The sequence below is a fragment of the Eretmochelys imbricata genome, chromosome 17 (genome assembly GCF_965152235.1).
Source record: "Eretmochelys imbricata isolate rEreImb1 chromosome 17, rEreImb1.hap1, whole genome shotgun sequence".
Classification (NCBI taxonomy): Eukaryota; Metazoa; Chordata; order Testudines; family Cheloniidae; genus Eretmochelys; species Eretmochelys imbricata.
In genome coordinates, this window is record NC_135588.1 from 12,809,999 (window position 1) to 12,827,676 (window position 17,678).

The following is a 17,678-nucleotide window of genomic DNA, read 5'->3' on the forward strand; positions in this document are numbered from 1 at the left end:
ATTACAATTGGAATATTGGTTGTGCTGAGATCTAACCGAGTCAGTAAACTGCGCCAGCGCGCTTTCAAATGTCCAAACACACATTCTACCAGCATTCTGCACGTGCTCAGCCTATAGTTGAACTGCTCCTTACTACTGTCCAGGGTGCCTGTGTACGGCTTCATAAGCCATGGCATTAAGGGGCAGGCTGGGTCCCCGAGGATAACTATAGGCATTTCAACATCCCCAACAGTAATTTTCTGGTCTGGGAAGTAAGTCCCTTCCTGCAGCTTTCAAACGGACCAAAGTTCCTGAAAATGCGAGCGGCATGCACCTTTCCCGGCCATCCCACGTTCATGTCAGTGAAACGTCCCTTGTGATCCACCAGTGCTTGCAGCACCATGGAAAAGTACCCCTTGCGGTTTATGTACTGGCCGCCCCAGTGTTCCGGGGCCAAGATTGGGATATGCGTTCCATCTATCGCCCCACCGCAGTTAGGGAACCCCAGCGCATTAAAGCCATCCACAATGGTCTGCACATTCCCGAAGTCACTACCCTTGATAGCAGCTGGTCAATGATTGTGTTAGCTACTTGCAGCACAGCAGCCCGCACAGTAGATTTTCCCACTCCAAACTGATTCCCAACTGACCGGTAGCTGTCGGGCGTTGCAAGCTTCCGCAGGGCTACGGCCACTCGCTTCTCAACTGTGAGGGCTGCTCTCATTTTGGTGTCTTTGCGCTTCAGGGCAGGGGACAGCAAGTCACAAAGTTCCATGAAAGTGGCCCTACACATACGAAAGTTTCTCAGCCACTTGGAATCACCCCTTACCTGCAACACTACGCGGTCCCACCAGTCTGTGCTTGTTTCCCGGGCCCAGAATCGGCGTTCCACAGCATGAACCTGCCCAACAGCACCACGATCTCCCAATCGCCACATGTTGTGCTTCTAGGAACGTTTGTGTTTTTGTGTTCATGTCCTCATCGGTATAGTAATCGCACTGTTGTCGCTTCCTCGCCCGGTTTTGCAGGTACTGCACCTACTGCTGGATAATGCGCGAGGTATTTACAATGGTCAAAACTGTAGCGGAGATCTGATCGGGCTCCATGGCTATGGCGCCTACATGGGTAATCCTGGGAAAAGAGGGCAAAATGTAGGAGATCACAGTGGCAACGGAAGCTGTGCTGTTCGGTTCATGGTAGCCGAACAACGGCAGAAAATGGTTGTCTTCTGTGGCTTTCACGGAGGTGGGAGCCCAGGACAGACAACATGGAGAAGCTCGGAAGCGTGGCAATAGCGGGAGAGCAGAGTTGGCGGTGGAAGCTGTGCTGCTCGGTTCACGATGGCCAACCACAGTTGAGTTGGAGAGGTGGATTCATGGAGAGCAGCGGTGCACCATCTGCTGAAAGCAGTATGGCGTCTGCATGCCAAAAAGGTGTGAAACGATTGTCTGCCGTAGCTTTATGACGACACACACCCAGAAACACCTGCGAGAATGTTTTTGCCCCATCACGCACTGGGAGCTTAACCCAGAATTCCAATGGGCAGCGGGAACTGTGGGATAGCTACCCACAGTGCCCCGCTCCGACATTTAACGCTAGCCTTGGTACTGTGGACGCAATCTGCTGAATTCACATGCTTTAGTGGGGACACAGAAGACGGAATGTATAAAACAGCTTCCGAAAATTCGAATAGAATAATTTTGAAATAATTTCGTACTGTAGACATATCCTTAGAGAATCATTAGAATTGGATTTTAGGAGGACTGAGATGGCAAAGCGAATACAGCACAAAGCATCATGACATCAAAAGAAGTCTGCAGAGATGGGACAGTACCCAAAAGATGAGCACAACCACTGAAGTCAACTCTTACTAGCGTTACACTTTTGAAGGTTCTCAGACATTCAAAGACTCACAGAGCGAAAAAAACACAACAGATCAAAACTGAAATGCCCCTCTCAAAATTAGCAAAGATTGCACTTGTGTTTGCACTCTGACTCTACAAAACAAGAAGTGTTGCAATAAGATCTATGTAAATCGGATTGGCTAATAATTGTTTGTACAGAACCATGATGGAACCCCAATCAGAGATGAGGCCCCAGAGGGCTATTGTAATATAAGTAACATACAGGGCACTTACTGAATGCCCTGCACATGACAAACAGCACTTCAAACTTTAAAGAAAAAAATCCACGTCCTGCCCCTTGCCTTTTTCATCGCTTACCGCAATAACATCAGCACAGGACATTTCCTGGCAGTTAACAACTGCTTTGGGTTAATGCTAGAAGCACATTAGCACCTCCCAGAAATCATTAATTCCCAGAAAATACTGTACCAAATTTCTTTTTGCTTAAGTAAATCACGTCTCCACAGAAAAATATTTACACAGGAAAAAAAGGACAAGACCAGGAAAAGAACCTTAGTCTAGAGCATCTGAGCAGGAAGTCATGAAAATGAGGGAGGGAGATGAGAAACAGACACACACGATAGCAGTTCCAGGTGCTACTTGAAAAGTGCAGTAATAGTTGAGATAGTGAAACAGCTGACAGCATGTAATCCAGAGCTAACCACAAGCACTTCTGTCTCTGCATGGCAGCAACAAAGAAAAAAAATTGATCTGCAAAAAAAGAATATTCCAGTACTATTTCTGCCTACTCAGCTATTTTCACAATAACCTAAAAAATATTTGTTTAAAAAAACCATTGCCAAATCCTCATTGAAAAAGGAATGGCATTTCTTTGCATTTGTGGTCACCACAGCTGCTTTCAGTTAGGTGGCAAATGCCAGGGATATATTAACAATACTCCTTATGGCTAGACTACTACATACTACAATACATTCCTTCAACAGCCATGCTGGCTATTACACTTCAAACCGCAGAATGTTTTGTGCTACTACAAATCCTGCAATATACATCTTTAAAGGCCTTAGTTAGATAGAAGCCAAACTGAAATAAAATTGCTATTCCTGTTCTCTTAATAATAATGAGGCTCCAGCAGCATCAGCATAAGAAACTAAAGAATGAAGATGAAGATTATTAAGCAAATGCAGACGAAGACACCCATAATCACTGCCCATTCAAGGCGGCAGCGGAACCAAAACAAGAAGTCAGAATATTCATTAGATGCATCTCGTATCCCGAGTTACCACTAGTAGAGCGGAGCATGGAACTCAGCCAAAAACTAGGAGGGGAAAAGAACGTGAAGGCAAAATGTCCTTGCCTCAGGATTCTGCAAACCACTTATCTGAAAGTGACCAATATATCTGTGAGAGAGAAACAGCCTTCATGAGAATACAGGCTCTATATAAAACTGAAAATCTTAAATGAGTTTCATCTTCAGACGTTTTAAAGTAAGCTCCCTCTATCATGGTGAACGTTTCAGGAGATAACCTATGTCACTCATAGCCTAGTTCTATAAACAGGAAGATTACTGTAAATTTGTCTTAAGTTCCAATTTATTTCCTATTTTTTTGTTGGGTGAATAATTGCTAATTGAACTTTCTATAAAGTAGTGATGTGTCATCATCAGATTTTTCACCCAAAGTGCACCCTCTTCCTCAAAGAGGTTTTATGTCCAAATTCTGATTTTTGAGGGGATGAGACACAGAATGGGGATATCATGGACTTTCAGTCTCTGTGGTATGTAAAACCCCAAATACTTTGTTTAAATGGGACTTTTCTGGAATTGACAACTAGCTAAAAAGGACTTAATTCTAACCTGATTGGACATGGTTACATGGCTCCTTGGTAGGCCTTGCACCTGACTTTTCCAAAGATCTTGGAGGAGATGCTACAAGGCTCGGTAAGTGAAGTTCACAAGCTATAGAAATCAAGGATATGGGAGAGAAGGTTTGCCTTTCAGGTTGAAAAACCCCCTAAGGGAAGACTGAAGCTCCAGAACTCCAAGACTGATCACCTGAGAAAGAGGAAGTCACAATATCAATGAGGAGGCTACGTCAGCTTCTGAGTAGTCTTTCCGTGCACTCGAAGAAAGCCTGCTCTAGCAGGAAGAGCCCCACTGGCGCACACTCCCGCACCATGTAGACAACGCCATAGTCTCCTTCAATACAGAACTCTTACTTATCCTTCAGTAACTGGTTCTTTAAGATGATGTGGGTGTACACTGCACTGCAGATATCCATGTGCCTCATTTATGTGCAATTGGAGTCTTGAATAATGGCATCGAGGGTGCATGAGTGCTCTGTACCTCCTCGTTCTCCTTTCTGCAGATTAGGAACATCCCTCCCAATTCAAAGCTCATGTTAGTCCCATATTTCTGCTGATAAAAGGAAGCTTTTTGGATCCCACAATTAAGCAGCAATGTTAGCGAAGTAACAAAATGAAATGGAAACCTAAAATCCAAAGGTTACAACAGTAAACATAATTTGCTGATATACAGGCAGCGATGCACTGATTTACTCCAACTCAATCGGAAGGTTTAGGATAAGGAGATAGAGTCTGCAAGATTTTGCAATTCAGTTATAATTCCAGAATAATTATCTAATACTAATAATTTGGTTTTGAGCCAGTTCTTAAGTGGAACAAAAGTTGATTACTGCCAATTTACAACGCACCATGCACTCAATTTTGGTGCAGTAGTACATACTGTCAAATATCCTGACAAGCAAAAAAGTTTTAACAGTACATAACACAATGTTGTAATAAAAAAGTAAATCAAACCATGACATACATACTAACTTTGACTTATGAGGGAAACAACTGTTAAAGAGCCTATATGAACGCCTTTGTAATAATCAAGACCACATGTTACCAGTTCCATCTGTGTTGTTCTGGCCAAGAAAATATTCCAGTAAAAGACCAATCAATGCACAAAGATATTGACGTTTGATCGGTTTGTTCACTACTAACATAAGCCATTGGTCATTTTTTAAGGAACAGATGGTTAGTCATTACTGGATGTGATGCTTTATGAATAAGATAATGGGGCTGTTAAATAATAGCTAGAAGATAAGACAAAGGAGAAAAAGCACAAACATATTTACTGACACAAGAGACTCAATAAGGAAACTACTATATTCTAGAGCATTATCAGACAATAGTTTGAAATATATGGCAGAACTGAAGTAAGAATGGGGTTCCATTTGTGCATATGGCCTAATTCTGTGAAGGATCAGAAACTCCCTCCTTATACAGAATAGAAGGATAATCTCAGTTATGCTACCTATGTACCAACACCGGCACCATGGAAAAGTACCCCTTGCGGTTTATGTACTGGCCGCCCCAGTGTTCCGGGGCCAAGATAGGGATATGCGTTCCATCTATCACCCCACCGCAGTTAGGGAACCCCAGCGTATTAAAGCCATCCACAATGGTCTGCACATTTCCCAAAGTCACTACCCTTGATAGCAGCTGCTACAGAGAACACTTGCCCTATATTTACATCACTGCATTGACTAAAAAAAGATAAAATAAGAGATAGTAGGTAATGTTAATATTGAATGAAATCAAACACTTGAGAAAGCTGTTATACTACAACAATTACAATGGAAGATATGCCAAGGGAAAGATCACACTTTATTGTACTCAGTATTTCAGTGTACAGGAAAAAAGCCCATAAAACTAAATACAATTGAAAATGGCCAATAGAACTGTATTGATTTGTTTTACTTTATTTAAGTGAACAGGACACAGATTAACTTATCAGTACTACTTATTATGTGTTTATTGTTTCAACTACCTTGAAATGGCACAACCAATGACATGAGTGAATGGGATCAAACATCACATTCAGATAAGATTGATAATTTAGTTTTGGGGAAAAACATTGAGCAATAAACTGTTTGGAGTTTGATATTGTAGACTGCTTGGTCAGGGATCCAGGGTTTTTAAATTATATTTTATACATTAAAATAATTTAATATTTTATTTGGAACTGGTGATCTAGTAGAGAGGGAAGTTATCTGAAGAATTAGTGATTAGCTACAGGGAGCTGTGGAACTGGTTCCATCCTGCCATTGCCCGAAAGAGTAGGTGGGGTTTATTACTTCAGGAGAAGTCACAGGTGGCAGTCTACTTTTGTGTTCCGGCAGCATTTTGACATCTGCACCCGCTCAATCTATTACAAACATGTACACAATTCACAATCCCTTGTGGAGAGGTCTGAGTCAGGAGAACACCCATGCAAATGTTTGGAAGTTACACATTAAATGCTTGCATTAACTACACCTCTGAGCAAATGCTCAATAAATGTTGGTACATAAGAACGGCCAAACTGGGTCAGACCAAAGGTCCATCTAGCCCAGTATGCTGTCTTCTGACAGCAGCCAATCCCAGGTGCCCCAGAGGGAATGAACAGAACTGGTAATCAAGTGATAAAGTATAAATACTTCATAAGAAACAGGGTTAAGAGACATAGTACTACTCCCAAAAACAAAACTAGCAATAAAAATCACACCCCCCCCCTTTTTTTTTTAAATAAATCAGTGCAAGGGAGATAGAGAAGTCAGAATCCTTACATTAATAAGAAGTAATCAATCCCTGCACAGTACACTGAAGTGATATTGCACATAAAACTGGTTTGGATCCTCCCACATTTTTAGGAGTGTCCAGTTTAAAAATTATTATTCCATCAGAAAATACAACGACTACCTTTAGAGTGAAATTAACACTATGGAGACTAACACCCTTGAAGACACGAGTGTTCTAATGGTTTGTTAGTTTTTGTGACTCAGGCACGTTACTGTTGACTCAAAGTCATTACAGTGTATCAGAACAAACAGAGGTGGGCCTGAAAAATCCAATTGCTTCCCAAGGTTCCAACATAAGCAGAGACTCATTAGAAAGCTGTCTATTTTCTATTTCTAAATACTTAGGCACTTAGATACCAATCTCATCTTTTCCAATCCTTGTTTCTGAACCAACTGTATATTATGTGAGGAGGACTTCCCAGTTCATTATCTTCCATTTTATGGACCACTGGTCTCCATCAGCCACTTAATCCTGAAGGCATCTGCAAAGAGTACCTATGCAATCCACATGCCAGTGACTCAAACCATTAGTTCAATGGTAGTGTAAGTTTACCATTGCATTTTTTTATGGCCTGTTCCCCAAAACATCCCATTGCCACTTCCCATATCTAGCTTATTCCTCAGACCAACGGGGCTTTTGCAAACTTGTATACCCATCTTTCCAATCAACATGATAACCCTTTTTAATAAATAAAAGGGCTCATGTCAAAATATCTCTACTCTTATATTTAAAAAAAGTATTATCCAACCTTTTAGACCGTAAGCAATTTGGGCCACCGGCTGTCATTGATTATGTCTGCACAGCACTTAGCACAATAAAGACCACAAGCAAACTGGACCTCAGACACTACCACAATATAAAATGTTCATTAATGATGACAATCAAAAGTATGGACAGTGGCACAGAAGAGTGAGTTTCTTTGCATTACATCTTCCCTTGCCACAAAGGCAACCATTTCCACTGCAGCAGCATCAGTAGCCTGATATTTTACTGGGGATGCCAGAAATCAATATAAAGTCTTTAAAACCCACTCTGTACTAAATACTGGCTTACAGATCTAACAAGTAGCCATTAATAGCTCGTTTCCAATTTTTAATATAAAATTACTTTGCTTTAGGTTTTTGAAAGATTCATCAGTGTAAATGAGAGGATTTTGCCTGTTGGCTTACCCAACTGTTTAGGGTTAGCCTTTATCCTCTCCACTGTTCAGTTAATCTTACTAGTTTATTTCAATCAACTGAAAAAAGTAGTGACCCTACTCACTATGAGAGGAGCTTCCTTCTTTCTTTATTCTACTGCAAGAGTACCTGAGCACAGACAGGTAGTTACACACACTGTGGCCAAGAAATTTAACTGGGCACATCCCACAGCTAGGACATCACTTTTTAATTAATATAAAAAGTAACCAGAGTCCCTCTGGCAGTCCAACAGAGATGACATAATACGGTAAAAGCTTTGCAAAATCAGGAAAGCAAAAAAGACATGATTCACATATTGAAAGAACTGTGTTTAGGAAGAGGAGGGGAGGGGGAAAGAAAAAAGACTTTTCTGTATTATGAATAATGAGTTTCCACTTCTCTCAAACTCCAGCTACACATATGGGTAGACACACCAAAAGAGCTGGTCGGTGAAGAGTAAGTTAGACATCACAGGAAAGACTAACTCGTTTAAGCTCCCTCAAGAATATCAAAACCCGGATACTTCACCCAGCTCTACTCAGGAAGTCAAATGCAAAGTGTGCATGAAAGACAATTAGTAAAAGATTGGTCTACAACAGGTTTCTTATATTCAAAATACTAACCCTCTCAGAAGGCTGTGCCAAAAGAAAAAGTATGCCAATTCTGGGTCCTACTTCACTGGAACAACAGTTCCTCAAATTTCCTGAAAGATTATATTCTTGGCAGATATATCTTCAGGACTCTTCTTGCATTGACAATATACTAACCAGTACCTGAACCAAAACTACTTACAAAATAATGCCATGCCAAATAGAGCAGGTCAGCTTTCCCTTTGGGTTTGTCTACATGAGAGGCTTTTAACCGCAAGTTAATTGACAGATTGCTAATTAATGTGAGGTATCCATTCTGTCTGTAGAGGCTAGCGCAGACACTCCACACACATTTGTGGAGTTTCCACATTGGATTGTGGTAGCAAACTCAAGCTGATTTAGAATCCATGAATCTGAAGTTAAAAAAACCCCTCTAATGTAGACAAACTCTTTGAGACACTCTACATTAGGACTCAGCTTCCTGAGGAATTACTAAATCATTTAAGATTGAACCCTAGATATAACTAATCTCTTAAAAAATGTATATACTGTCAATAAGATAGGCATTATCTTTAATCCGATGCAAAGATGGATTTCATACCTAAGTAATCATAGCTCATCATCAGCTTTTATCCAAATATTTAAAATTAAGAAAGTGAAATATAAACTGATACATAATCTTCCCAAACTGCAGATAGCCTTAACAAAAACTCTGAGATGTGAACTGCTTCAGTCATCCAAGGAGATGAATTCTGAAATGTAAATAATTTAGCTGTACATTGTTAACTATTTCCTTGCTGATCATTTCAGCCTGTCCACATAATTCTTGACTGAGTTTGTAACCAGTTAATGCTTTCTTTGCTCTATACATGGTTTGTGTTCACATTAACTATGATAAATAAATAGTAATAGTAAATGTGGCACCTTGTAGTGTGTTTTGCTACTGCCAGAGGCCTAGGCTATCACAATAGCTTCTTGTGAACAGTTCAGCACATTTTATAGTGGAGATGGGACCCCCATAACTGTACCTAAGTAATCCAATGTAGCCAGGCCTACTTACTGCACAGGGAGCTGGAAGGAAGATATTCCAGAGCGTAGTGACCTACGTGCACTGGTTCCACTCAGTGTGCATTGTCCAGGTACCCTATATTTCTTGCTGAGGTATAGCATAACAGGGTAGCTGCCTATATTTTCCCAGAATGCATTAATACAAACACGGTTAGGCAATATGGCAGGTGCAAATATACAGTTAGCTACAGCTATGACACAATGATGCTGCTGTGCAAACTACTCTGTGTTTGTTTTAGCAAGTCAAGTCACCAACTAGTTAGAAAAACCATGATTGTACTGGTAGTGGTGATGGGACCTTTAGAAGAAACATCCAGCATGCTCATCTCACAATCCCAAACAACTTCCTACACCTTATTGGGGGTCAAAAGCCCAAACTGCCCCTTACCCAGAGCAAAATCCTACAACTTTCCTTGATATCTTCTATAAAGTAAGTATGCATTTTCAATATAAAAATCTGCAGCACACAACACTTTGAGGCCAATGAAAAAAACTGAATTTAATGTCAAAATTAAAAGACTAAAAAAGGACAATTGTACGGGTTATTTCATTTCCTACGTAATCCAGTAAAACCCTTCAATCCAAATGAAGCTGCTGCAAAATTTCATGTCAGCCACTCTGGTGACACAGAGCTTTGTTGCAGAATTTAGGTCCAACTTGCTGCAGTGTATTCTGGTCTTTATCTACAGGAACATTAAAACGGCCATAGTGAAAAGCTGATTAAAGAAAATACACTATTGCTGAGACTTGTCAGCACTTGTATTTCTACAATAACCTGTAATTATACTTGGCATCAAAATGCAAGCCATGTCTAAACAGTGAAGTTTAGATCGATACAAGACACCAAGAAACACTTGTACTCACTTTGAAAGAGAGACACCACCTGCTTTCCCAATCATTTCCTCATGGTGTAGCACTGCTTGGTTCCATGGAATGTGGAGAAACTTTAATAGAGTTCTCATCCACCTTTCAGGATGTAATACAAGTTGTTCATAGTGTACCAGCATGCATCTTTCAAAACCAACCTCCATACACTGGTTATACATAGTCTCTATGGCACGATTCCACTTGGTCAAACAGTCCCTGTAGCTGTTAAGGTCAAACCCAGCTATGGTGACTTTTCTAGATATCATGGAATGCACCGATGCACGACCATCCCGTACCATTAGAAGAAATTTGGCATTGGGGAAAATTCTGGCAAGATAAGTTAAGGACTTCAGAGCAAAAGGATCTTTATTACACAAATAGGGAGCAGGTTCCCCATGTTTAACAATGATTTCCAATAAAAAGGCTTGCATGGCTGAGTCCAGAACTTCATCTGTCACCCCAGCTTCATCCAGTCTGATTTTCTCTTTACTTGATCTGGCCCACATCTGCTTAACTGCCAGAATTCGAGGGATTACCCTAGTCTCTTCTCCACAGCGGATATCTGGGTGTGCATCTAGCATGGCACGCATTAGTGTAGTGCCACTTCGAGGCACCCCTCCAATAAATATTAAAGGCATGTCTTTATTGTAAGCAAAGGTTTTATTTGCTTTTAAGTTAAAGACAGTTCTTATTGTGGTTCTCCCACTTTCCATCCTCACTGGCTGGCTGCGTTCTTCTATTCTGTGGTGACATTCCATAGCATGTTGCCCCAAATAAAACACCGTCACTGAGCTGATCACCAGACATGCCAATAACAAGTTTTGTTTGAGTTTTCCAACCATTTTGATACAATAGTCACTTTAAATAAACCAATCTTTTACTCCGGATTATCTTCAGATTTTCACGCCATGAAGATTATAGTCCAAGATGATCAAGATCTGGTGGGAATAAAAGAAATAATTACAACTGCACTAGGAACTATTACAGATTAACATATATCTATCACGATGCCAGATATTTTAGTTGGAGATAAATTACAAGTTCCATGGTGTGATGTTAATACCACTGAACATAGTACATATATATAAATTCTTGAAACAGAATATGTATTCCATGTACTTCCATTATATTAATGAGTCCCCATCATCTCCTCCAGTGGATATACTCCATGAAGACTGGTTCAATTCTTTTGTTTCTCTGTGATAGCGCCAAAGCTGTGTGTTGTCTACAGCCAGCCAGATGACTGTATTATCACTGTTTAGTAAGACAAATAGTCAGCTCCATTATCAAGAAAATATTCAGAAGAAATTGAACCACTGGATATCTACTACTAAAAGGTATGGTCAAGCAAAGATGTCACTTATGTAAGTGTCTGCAAACTGAAAGGAAAAATATTCAAAATACGTATTTCATTATTATTCGCTGAAGTTTAACAGTGTGCTTAGTACTTCAAAAAAGGGGAAAAAAGAGCAACTGAGAGCTCCTTGAGGTAAGAACTGTCTAGATAAAAAACAAATAATAAATCAATAGATACAATTTCACATTTGGGGAAAGCAGGATATAATTTAAATCAAACCTGAATAGAAATGTAAGTTGGCTGTGTAGCCTGACCCAAAGTTGGGTAAATATAATTGTAACTTGAGGATTAACAGGTTCTTGTCCCAGTAAGATTATTGTAAAGTTATATAATTTGGGAACCCCGACGTGCACAGGTGCAACACTCACACTATAGGAATCTCTCTCTCTCTCTCTCTATATATATATATATGTGATTTATTAATAATTTAGCAAAGATTATACACACACTTAAACTCAACAAAGCAGATAGAGATAATACAGAAAGTACATTTGGACGTCCATACTTACACCCTTATCCTTCATACTTAACCATTATCTTTCTCATCACCGTCATCGTCCTCATCTTCCCCGGTGGCCATCATTCTGGCCCCTCCCAAGGTCTATATCTTTCCAACCTCCCTGCTGCCCCTGGATGTTACTTTTATAGTAGGTTACGCTGACACTGCCATGACCAATGCATATACAATAGAGGTCCTTATTTGTATTTTCTCCCCTTAAGCTGTCCGTTTTCTATAGGTTAGTATATGTATGATGTTACCCTATTAACATACACGTCAATTTGCTGTCATGGCAGCTTTGTGGTCAGAGGTCCTGTCCAGAACTTTCTGGATGTTGGTGTCAGCTATGTTCTGTGCTGGGGTCACCTGTGTTCTGTGAGTGGCTGATGTCAGTATTCTGGACAAAATTCCCCCTCTGGCATGCCACTTTCAGTTCCCTATAACTTATGAGTTACTTAAGTTTATCTATACCAAAGGTTATAGACTTCAAGCCTCACACTATCTACTAAAGCCAAATCTTACAGGATAAAAGCCTGTAAGTTCCTTGCATTACTACTAAATATAATAAAGCAGGATAAAGCAATAAATACAATACAGGTAAGCTGGCCCACTGGGCTCCAGCTGTTGGAAGCTGCTGAAAAATTTGGAATATTAGAATAATTTTGGCTTGATGGATAAATGGCAGAAAATCTGGTCTCAGGAATGAGATATACAGGTACATGATAAATGTCACGTCTCATTTCCAGATACATAAATACATTCTGCCTTCTATCATATCTGTGAAACCCCATTGCCTCCAGTGGATTTGCACAGATATAAATCAGAGGCAACATCTTTATTACTCATAAAGATGCAACTTTCAGATTCCATGTTGAGTTTAGAGGGCTGACAGGAAAGAATGTTCTTATACTTGCAAAGTTTTAAAATTCAATATGGAGCCACTGATATAAGCATGGAATCCTATACAGCTTTTTAAAAATCTTCCTACATATCTCAATGCAGGAGACAGAGAGAGAAGAGTGCTGCATAGACAATATTTATGACCATATGAGATACAATACATGACTCACTCACTCAGACATCTTACCCAGTACAGATAGGAGTGAAGTCTTTCCACGTATCTCTGGAGTATTGCATACACGTTGAAAGGAGAAGGAAATAAATTCTGCTCTCAGATACATTGGTGCAATACCACTGAAGTCAGTGGAGATACACCTGTACAACACTATACAACTGAGTCCATTATATTCTTTAAGCCTAATAAGAGACTTGTTAAAATGCAACTACAGTTTGTATTTGGCTGGTGATTTTAGGGTACAGGGGCTGTTTCCTTGGAAACAGAAAAGATGAGGTTAAGCGAGTCTGAGGTACAGTAGAACCTCAGAGTTACGAACACCAGAGATACGAACTGACCGGTCAACCACACACCTCATTTGGAACCGGAAGTACGCAATCAGGCAGCAACAGAGACAAAAAAAAACCCAAAACAATTACAATACTGTGTTAAATGTAAACTACTAAAAAAAAAAATATAAAGGGAAAGTTTAAAAAAAGAATTGACATGGTAAGGAAACTGTTTCTGTGCTTGTTAAATTTAAAATAAGATGGTTAAAAGCAGCATTTTTCTTCTACATAGAAAACACAGTTGCCAACTTTCACGCAGTAAACAGGCACCCCGACTTTCACAATAAGACAAAAAACAAGCTAATCCCATTTTAAAACAAGCCCAAAACAAGCCAATCCCTAAGAACCCCAACACTCTATGTAACTAGATCCCCACAGCCTGCAGTCTGGGACTGTGGTGGGCCTGCTGTGCATCCCTGACTCTTTCCCACCCTTGCCCCTGCTTGCCCTTTGCCCCTGCTTGCCCCTCCTTGCCGGGAGCAGATCGAAAAAAGAAGCAACAAACTACAAGCCAAACAATCAACAAGTTACAAGCCAAAAACTAGCCAACAAGCAACTCACAAGCCAATTAAGCCAAAAACAAGCTCAATTTCTGCATTTTATTCATGGGTCTGATAGTAAAGTTTCAAAGCTGTATTAAGTCAATGTACAGTTGTAAACTTTTGAAAGAACCACCATAACGTTTTGTTCAGAGTTACAGACATTTCAGAGTTACGAACCACCTCCATTCCCGAGGAGGTTCTACTGTATGTCAGGCAACAAAGTGGGGATCTGGGACCAAGACACAGGATGAGGGTCTACACTGGACTCAAGCCTGAGTGCTGCCAGGGCATCAACACCAGTTGTTATCAGCCAAAAATTTAAAACATACCTCAACTTAATGGAAACCCTCTTCAACAGAAATAATGTGAGTTTCATTTACTCTTTTTGAGAAGAGTAAAATTTGTGTGGAATGAAGCAAGTTTTATGTTTCAGTAAATCAAATAAAAACCCTGATTCTGCAAACCCTCCAAGATGAGAGCTCAGACATAAATGGGAGCTTCACGCATAGAAGACTTGCAGGAATGGGCTCATAACATGATTCTGTTATCAGCAAAGCAATTTGAATGTAATCAGTCCGAACAATGACAGAAACTACTGCATTATATCTGTTTAACAGACCAAGCTAAATAAAATTGTTAAGGTGAAATGATCAGCAGAAAACTGACATCAGGTAAAAATAAATTAAATTTTATACTTCAGTAAGGAGCTTGAATCAAATCAATTTAGAAGTAGACATCAGGTATTTTTAGCATACAATCTCAACGTAAAGTGCATGCTCCCAATTAAAAAGAGCATAAATTTAAGATTATCATTTAAAGAAAATGGCAACCAATGATCATTAGTGGCACTAATTGACTGTCAACAATTTTGTCAAGTTTATGCAACTCTACATGTTGCAAATGCCTTAATAAAAACATGCGTTTAAATAATGCAATTAAAAAAAATTCTAGAGCTCTCAGGAAAACTGCTTTGGAGGGGGAAAAAGAGGAAGAACTTTCATAAAGCAGTCAAAACAAAATACACCCACAAAAATATTTCTATTTCTTTTTGGGTTTGGAATGTGGAACGTCAAATATCTTTATTTTTATTTTGTTGTTTGTGCTCTATTTCCATAAACTTTAAAATAAGTATTCTTTTGCTTATGAGAATCTGAAATGGACCTCTCAACTGAAGAAGTTATTGATGGGTGACTCAGACAGCGCAAATGAATTCTGACCTCAGGAAAGAAAGTGCCAGGAGCAAAGAACAGCTTTAGTACCAAGGCTCAGGCACCAACGAAGAAGAAACTTAACTAATTCGCTATCTGTGAGGTAAAGAGAGAACTGGAACCATCTCAAGTGGTACATGTAAACACACATCTATTTACAAATGTATGCTAGTTGTTTGTACCAAAAAAAAATCTGAGTATAGTAATTTTAAAAAAAATATATTGTTTATTTTATCAACAAAAGATTATGGAAATAATAGATACAGTAAACTACTTTTAAATATAAAGAAAATATGTAGCCATTTTACATTTCCAGCTGTGCTAGTGAGTCAGATTTATTTGTTAAATAATCACAAAATACAAGTTTTGACTTAATTGATTGCAATACTGTTGACTGAAAGCTCTGAGGCCAGGGATTATCTTTTACTTTGTGTTAGCACCTTGGCAGAGTGGGGCTTCAGTTTTGTTTGGGGCCTCCAGGCACTAAAAAAAGCCAACATAGCAGCAACAAGTAAACAAGCACTCAAATCCTACTTCAAGGGGAACTTTGGGTGTGCCAATGTGGTGAGACTTGGCCCTTGATTAAATAATTTTTCAGGTTTTAAATGGGAGAATTCTACCCACCCCAATCCCAATATTCAGATTTTTTTCTTCTTTGCACATCCACAGCTTCTAGAACAAGTCATTTCCCCCTCCTCTATTTAAAATGTTCTTCACTAGACAGGTTTTAAATCTGTCCTTTACTCCTCTACTATCTTCAAAGCTTTGAATTCTGTCTTGATGTACAGGGAAATTATATATTTATATTCTCACTGGTGTTAAACTTATCAATTGACCATGCTGCAAGTTGAAAAACTACTTACAGAAGTAGCAATGTATTAAACTTCAGCTGAGGTTCAGCTACAATATTAAACAGCTATTTAAATGAGGGAGGGGGGAGAATGTATAATAAATCCTGATGTAAGATTCAGCATTCAATATGAAAAGCTAAAACCTTGCGTAATGTTTTAATATTTAATTATGTAATAAAGCTTTACCAAAACAGAAAGTGAAGCTGAGCCCTGGGTGGAAATAAGATGTATCAGATAATGTTCAGATTCTCTATGAACAGCACCTGCAAGTTCTTTCCTTTTTTTAGCCCATCTTGAGCTTCATGTACATAGATCTGTGCACATTCATGCTATTTACGTGTAAGAAGAGAGGAGGGCCCTTTGTTGCCAAAAATCCATCACCTAAGGTTAGCAATCTGAATACATGGCTGCTTTTCATTAAATCTTCGGGCAAGCACCCATATGACAAACATGAGAAAACCAATTAGCCCAGCAGCAGCAAGAGCACTGACAGATCTCCCCAGGCTCTAAAGACAGCATGAAAGCCCTTATTTGTGGAGTTTCCTTTTTGTTTTGTTTTTTTTTAAAGTCATTTCACTTTTGTCAAGGTACAGAAATGAATGCTGTCAAAACAGATTAAACTAACGCACTACAGCGCAATCCCTCTTCTGGTTCAGAAACATGCTATGTATTGAAGTATTTTATAGAATCCAGTTTTTAAACACCCTCTTAAAGGCATCATTTCCTTCTGTAACGATTTCACCAAATGGAGATGGATAAACAATGATATTTTCCCTGTTACAAACTGGCTCTCTTTTTTACTTTCCTGTTTGAGTACCAGTGTTACTGAAGGACCCTACCCAGTCCTGCAGGCAAACAGTTAAACTTTACTTCCCAGGCTGGATTTGCAGTACCAGTACATAAGCAACAGTGGTTTGGCTAGATACTTGTTTCCCCCTCAATTGCTCTAATAAATTTTCTCGAGTCATACTATGACTCAACTCTTGAAAGCCAATTAGATGTGTAAAATACTCAGATAGAATTCTTTTTAAAGATATATACTCCAGAACACATTCTTCTCCAGATTATAATTTTAAGGAAAATCAAATTTTAAAGAGTGTAAATAACTCTTTTCACTGATATAATGTCTGTCAACTAAGGATCTTAAAATGTTTTAGCTTTAAAGTCTTGCAGTACCTCTGAAGCAAGAATTGTTATTTCAATTTTAAAGAAGGAAAAATGGTGCAGAGAGGTTAGATGATTTGCCCAAAGTCACAAAGTGTGTCTATTTATACATATTAGATACTGGTTAGTTTTGAATAAAGTTATGCCTTCAATTGAGCCTCTCAGGGTGTCAGATATACAAAAAGATCTATAGTTAAATATCATGTGTCTTTCAAAGTATGTTTGTAACAGAAAACAAAAACAATTAACAGACTTAAAACAAGACAGTGTGGGCCTGTTCAGATCCCTGATGGCTTCAGTTCCAACCACTCCTTCCCTCCCTATGTTATATCTAATAATAGTTTAAACCTTGCTAAATTCAAAAATATATTGTAAGTAAAATATTACCCAGTAAATACCACTGATTTTTAGAACATATACAATATATTCTTATGTACTGAAGTTTTTATGTATATACACACACACATATGTATATACATATATA

The 17,678-nt window shown here is 39.1% G+C and overlaps 1 protein-coding gene across 6 annotated transcripts in view; it reads right to left on the bottom strand.

Annotated features, from left to right (window-relative positions):
- TPST1 (tyrosylprotein sulfotransferase 1) overlaps positions 1-17,678 on the bottom strand; it is a 59,640-nt gene that overhangs the window by 32,855 nt on the left and 9,107 nt on the right. For all 6 annotated transcript variants that reach the window (XR_013348246.1, XR_013348245.1, XR_013348247.1 and 3 more), the window contains exon 2: positions 10,167-11,107. Coding sequence is in view for 3 of the 6 variants with exons in the window: in XM_077836484.1 (XP_077692610.1) it covers positions 10,167-11,011 (845 nt within the window). In the remaining 3 variants the exon portion in view is untranslated. The remainder of the gene's footprint in view (positions 1-10,166; positions 11,108-17,678) is intronic.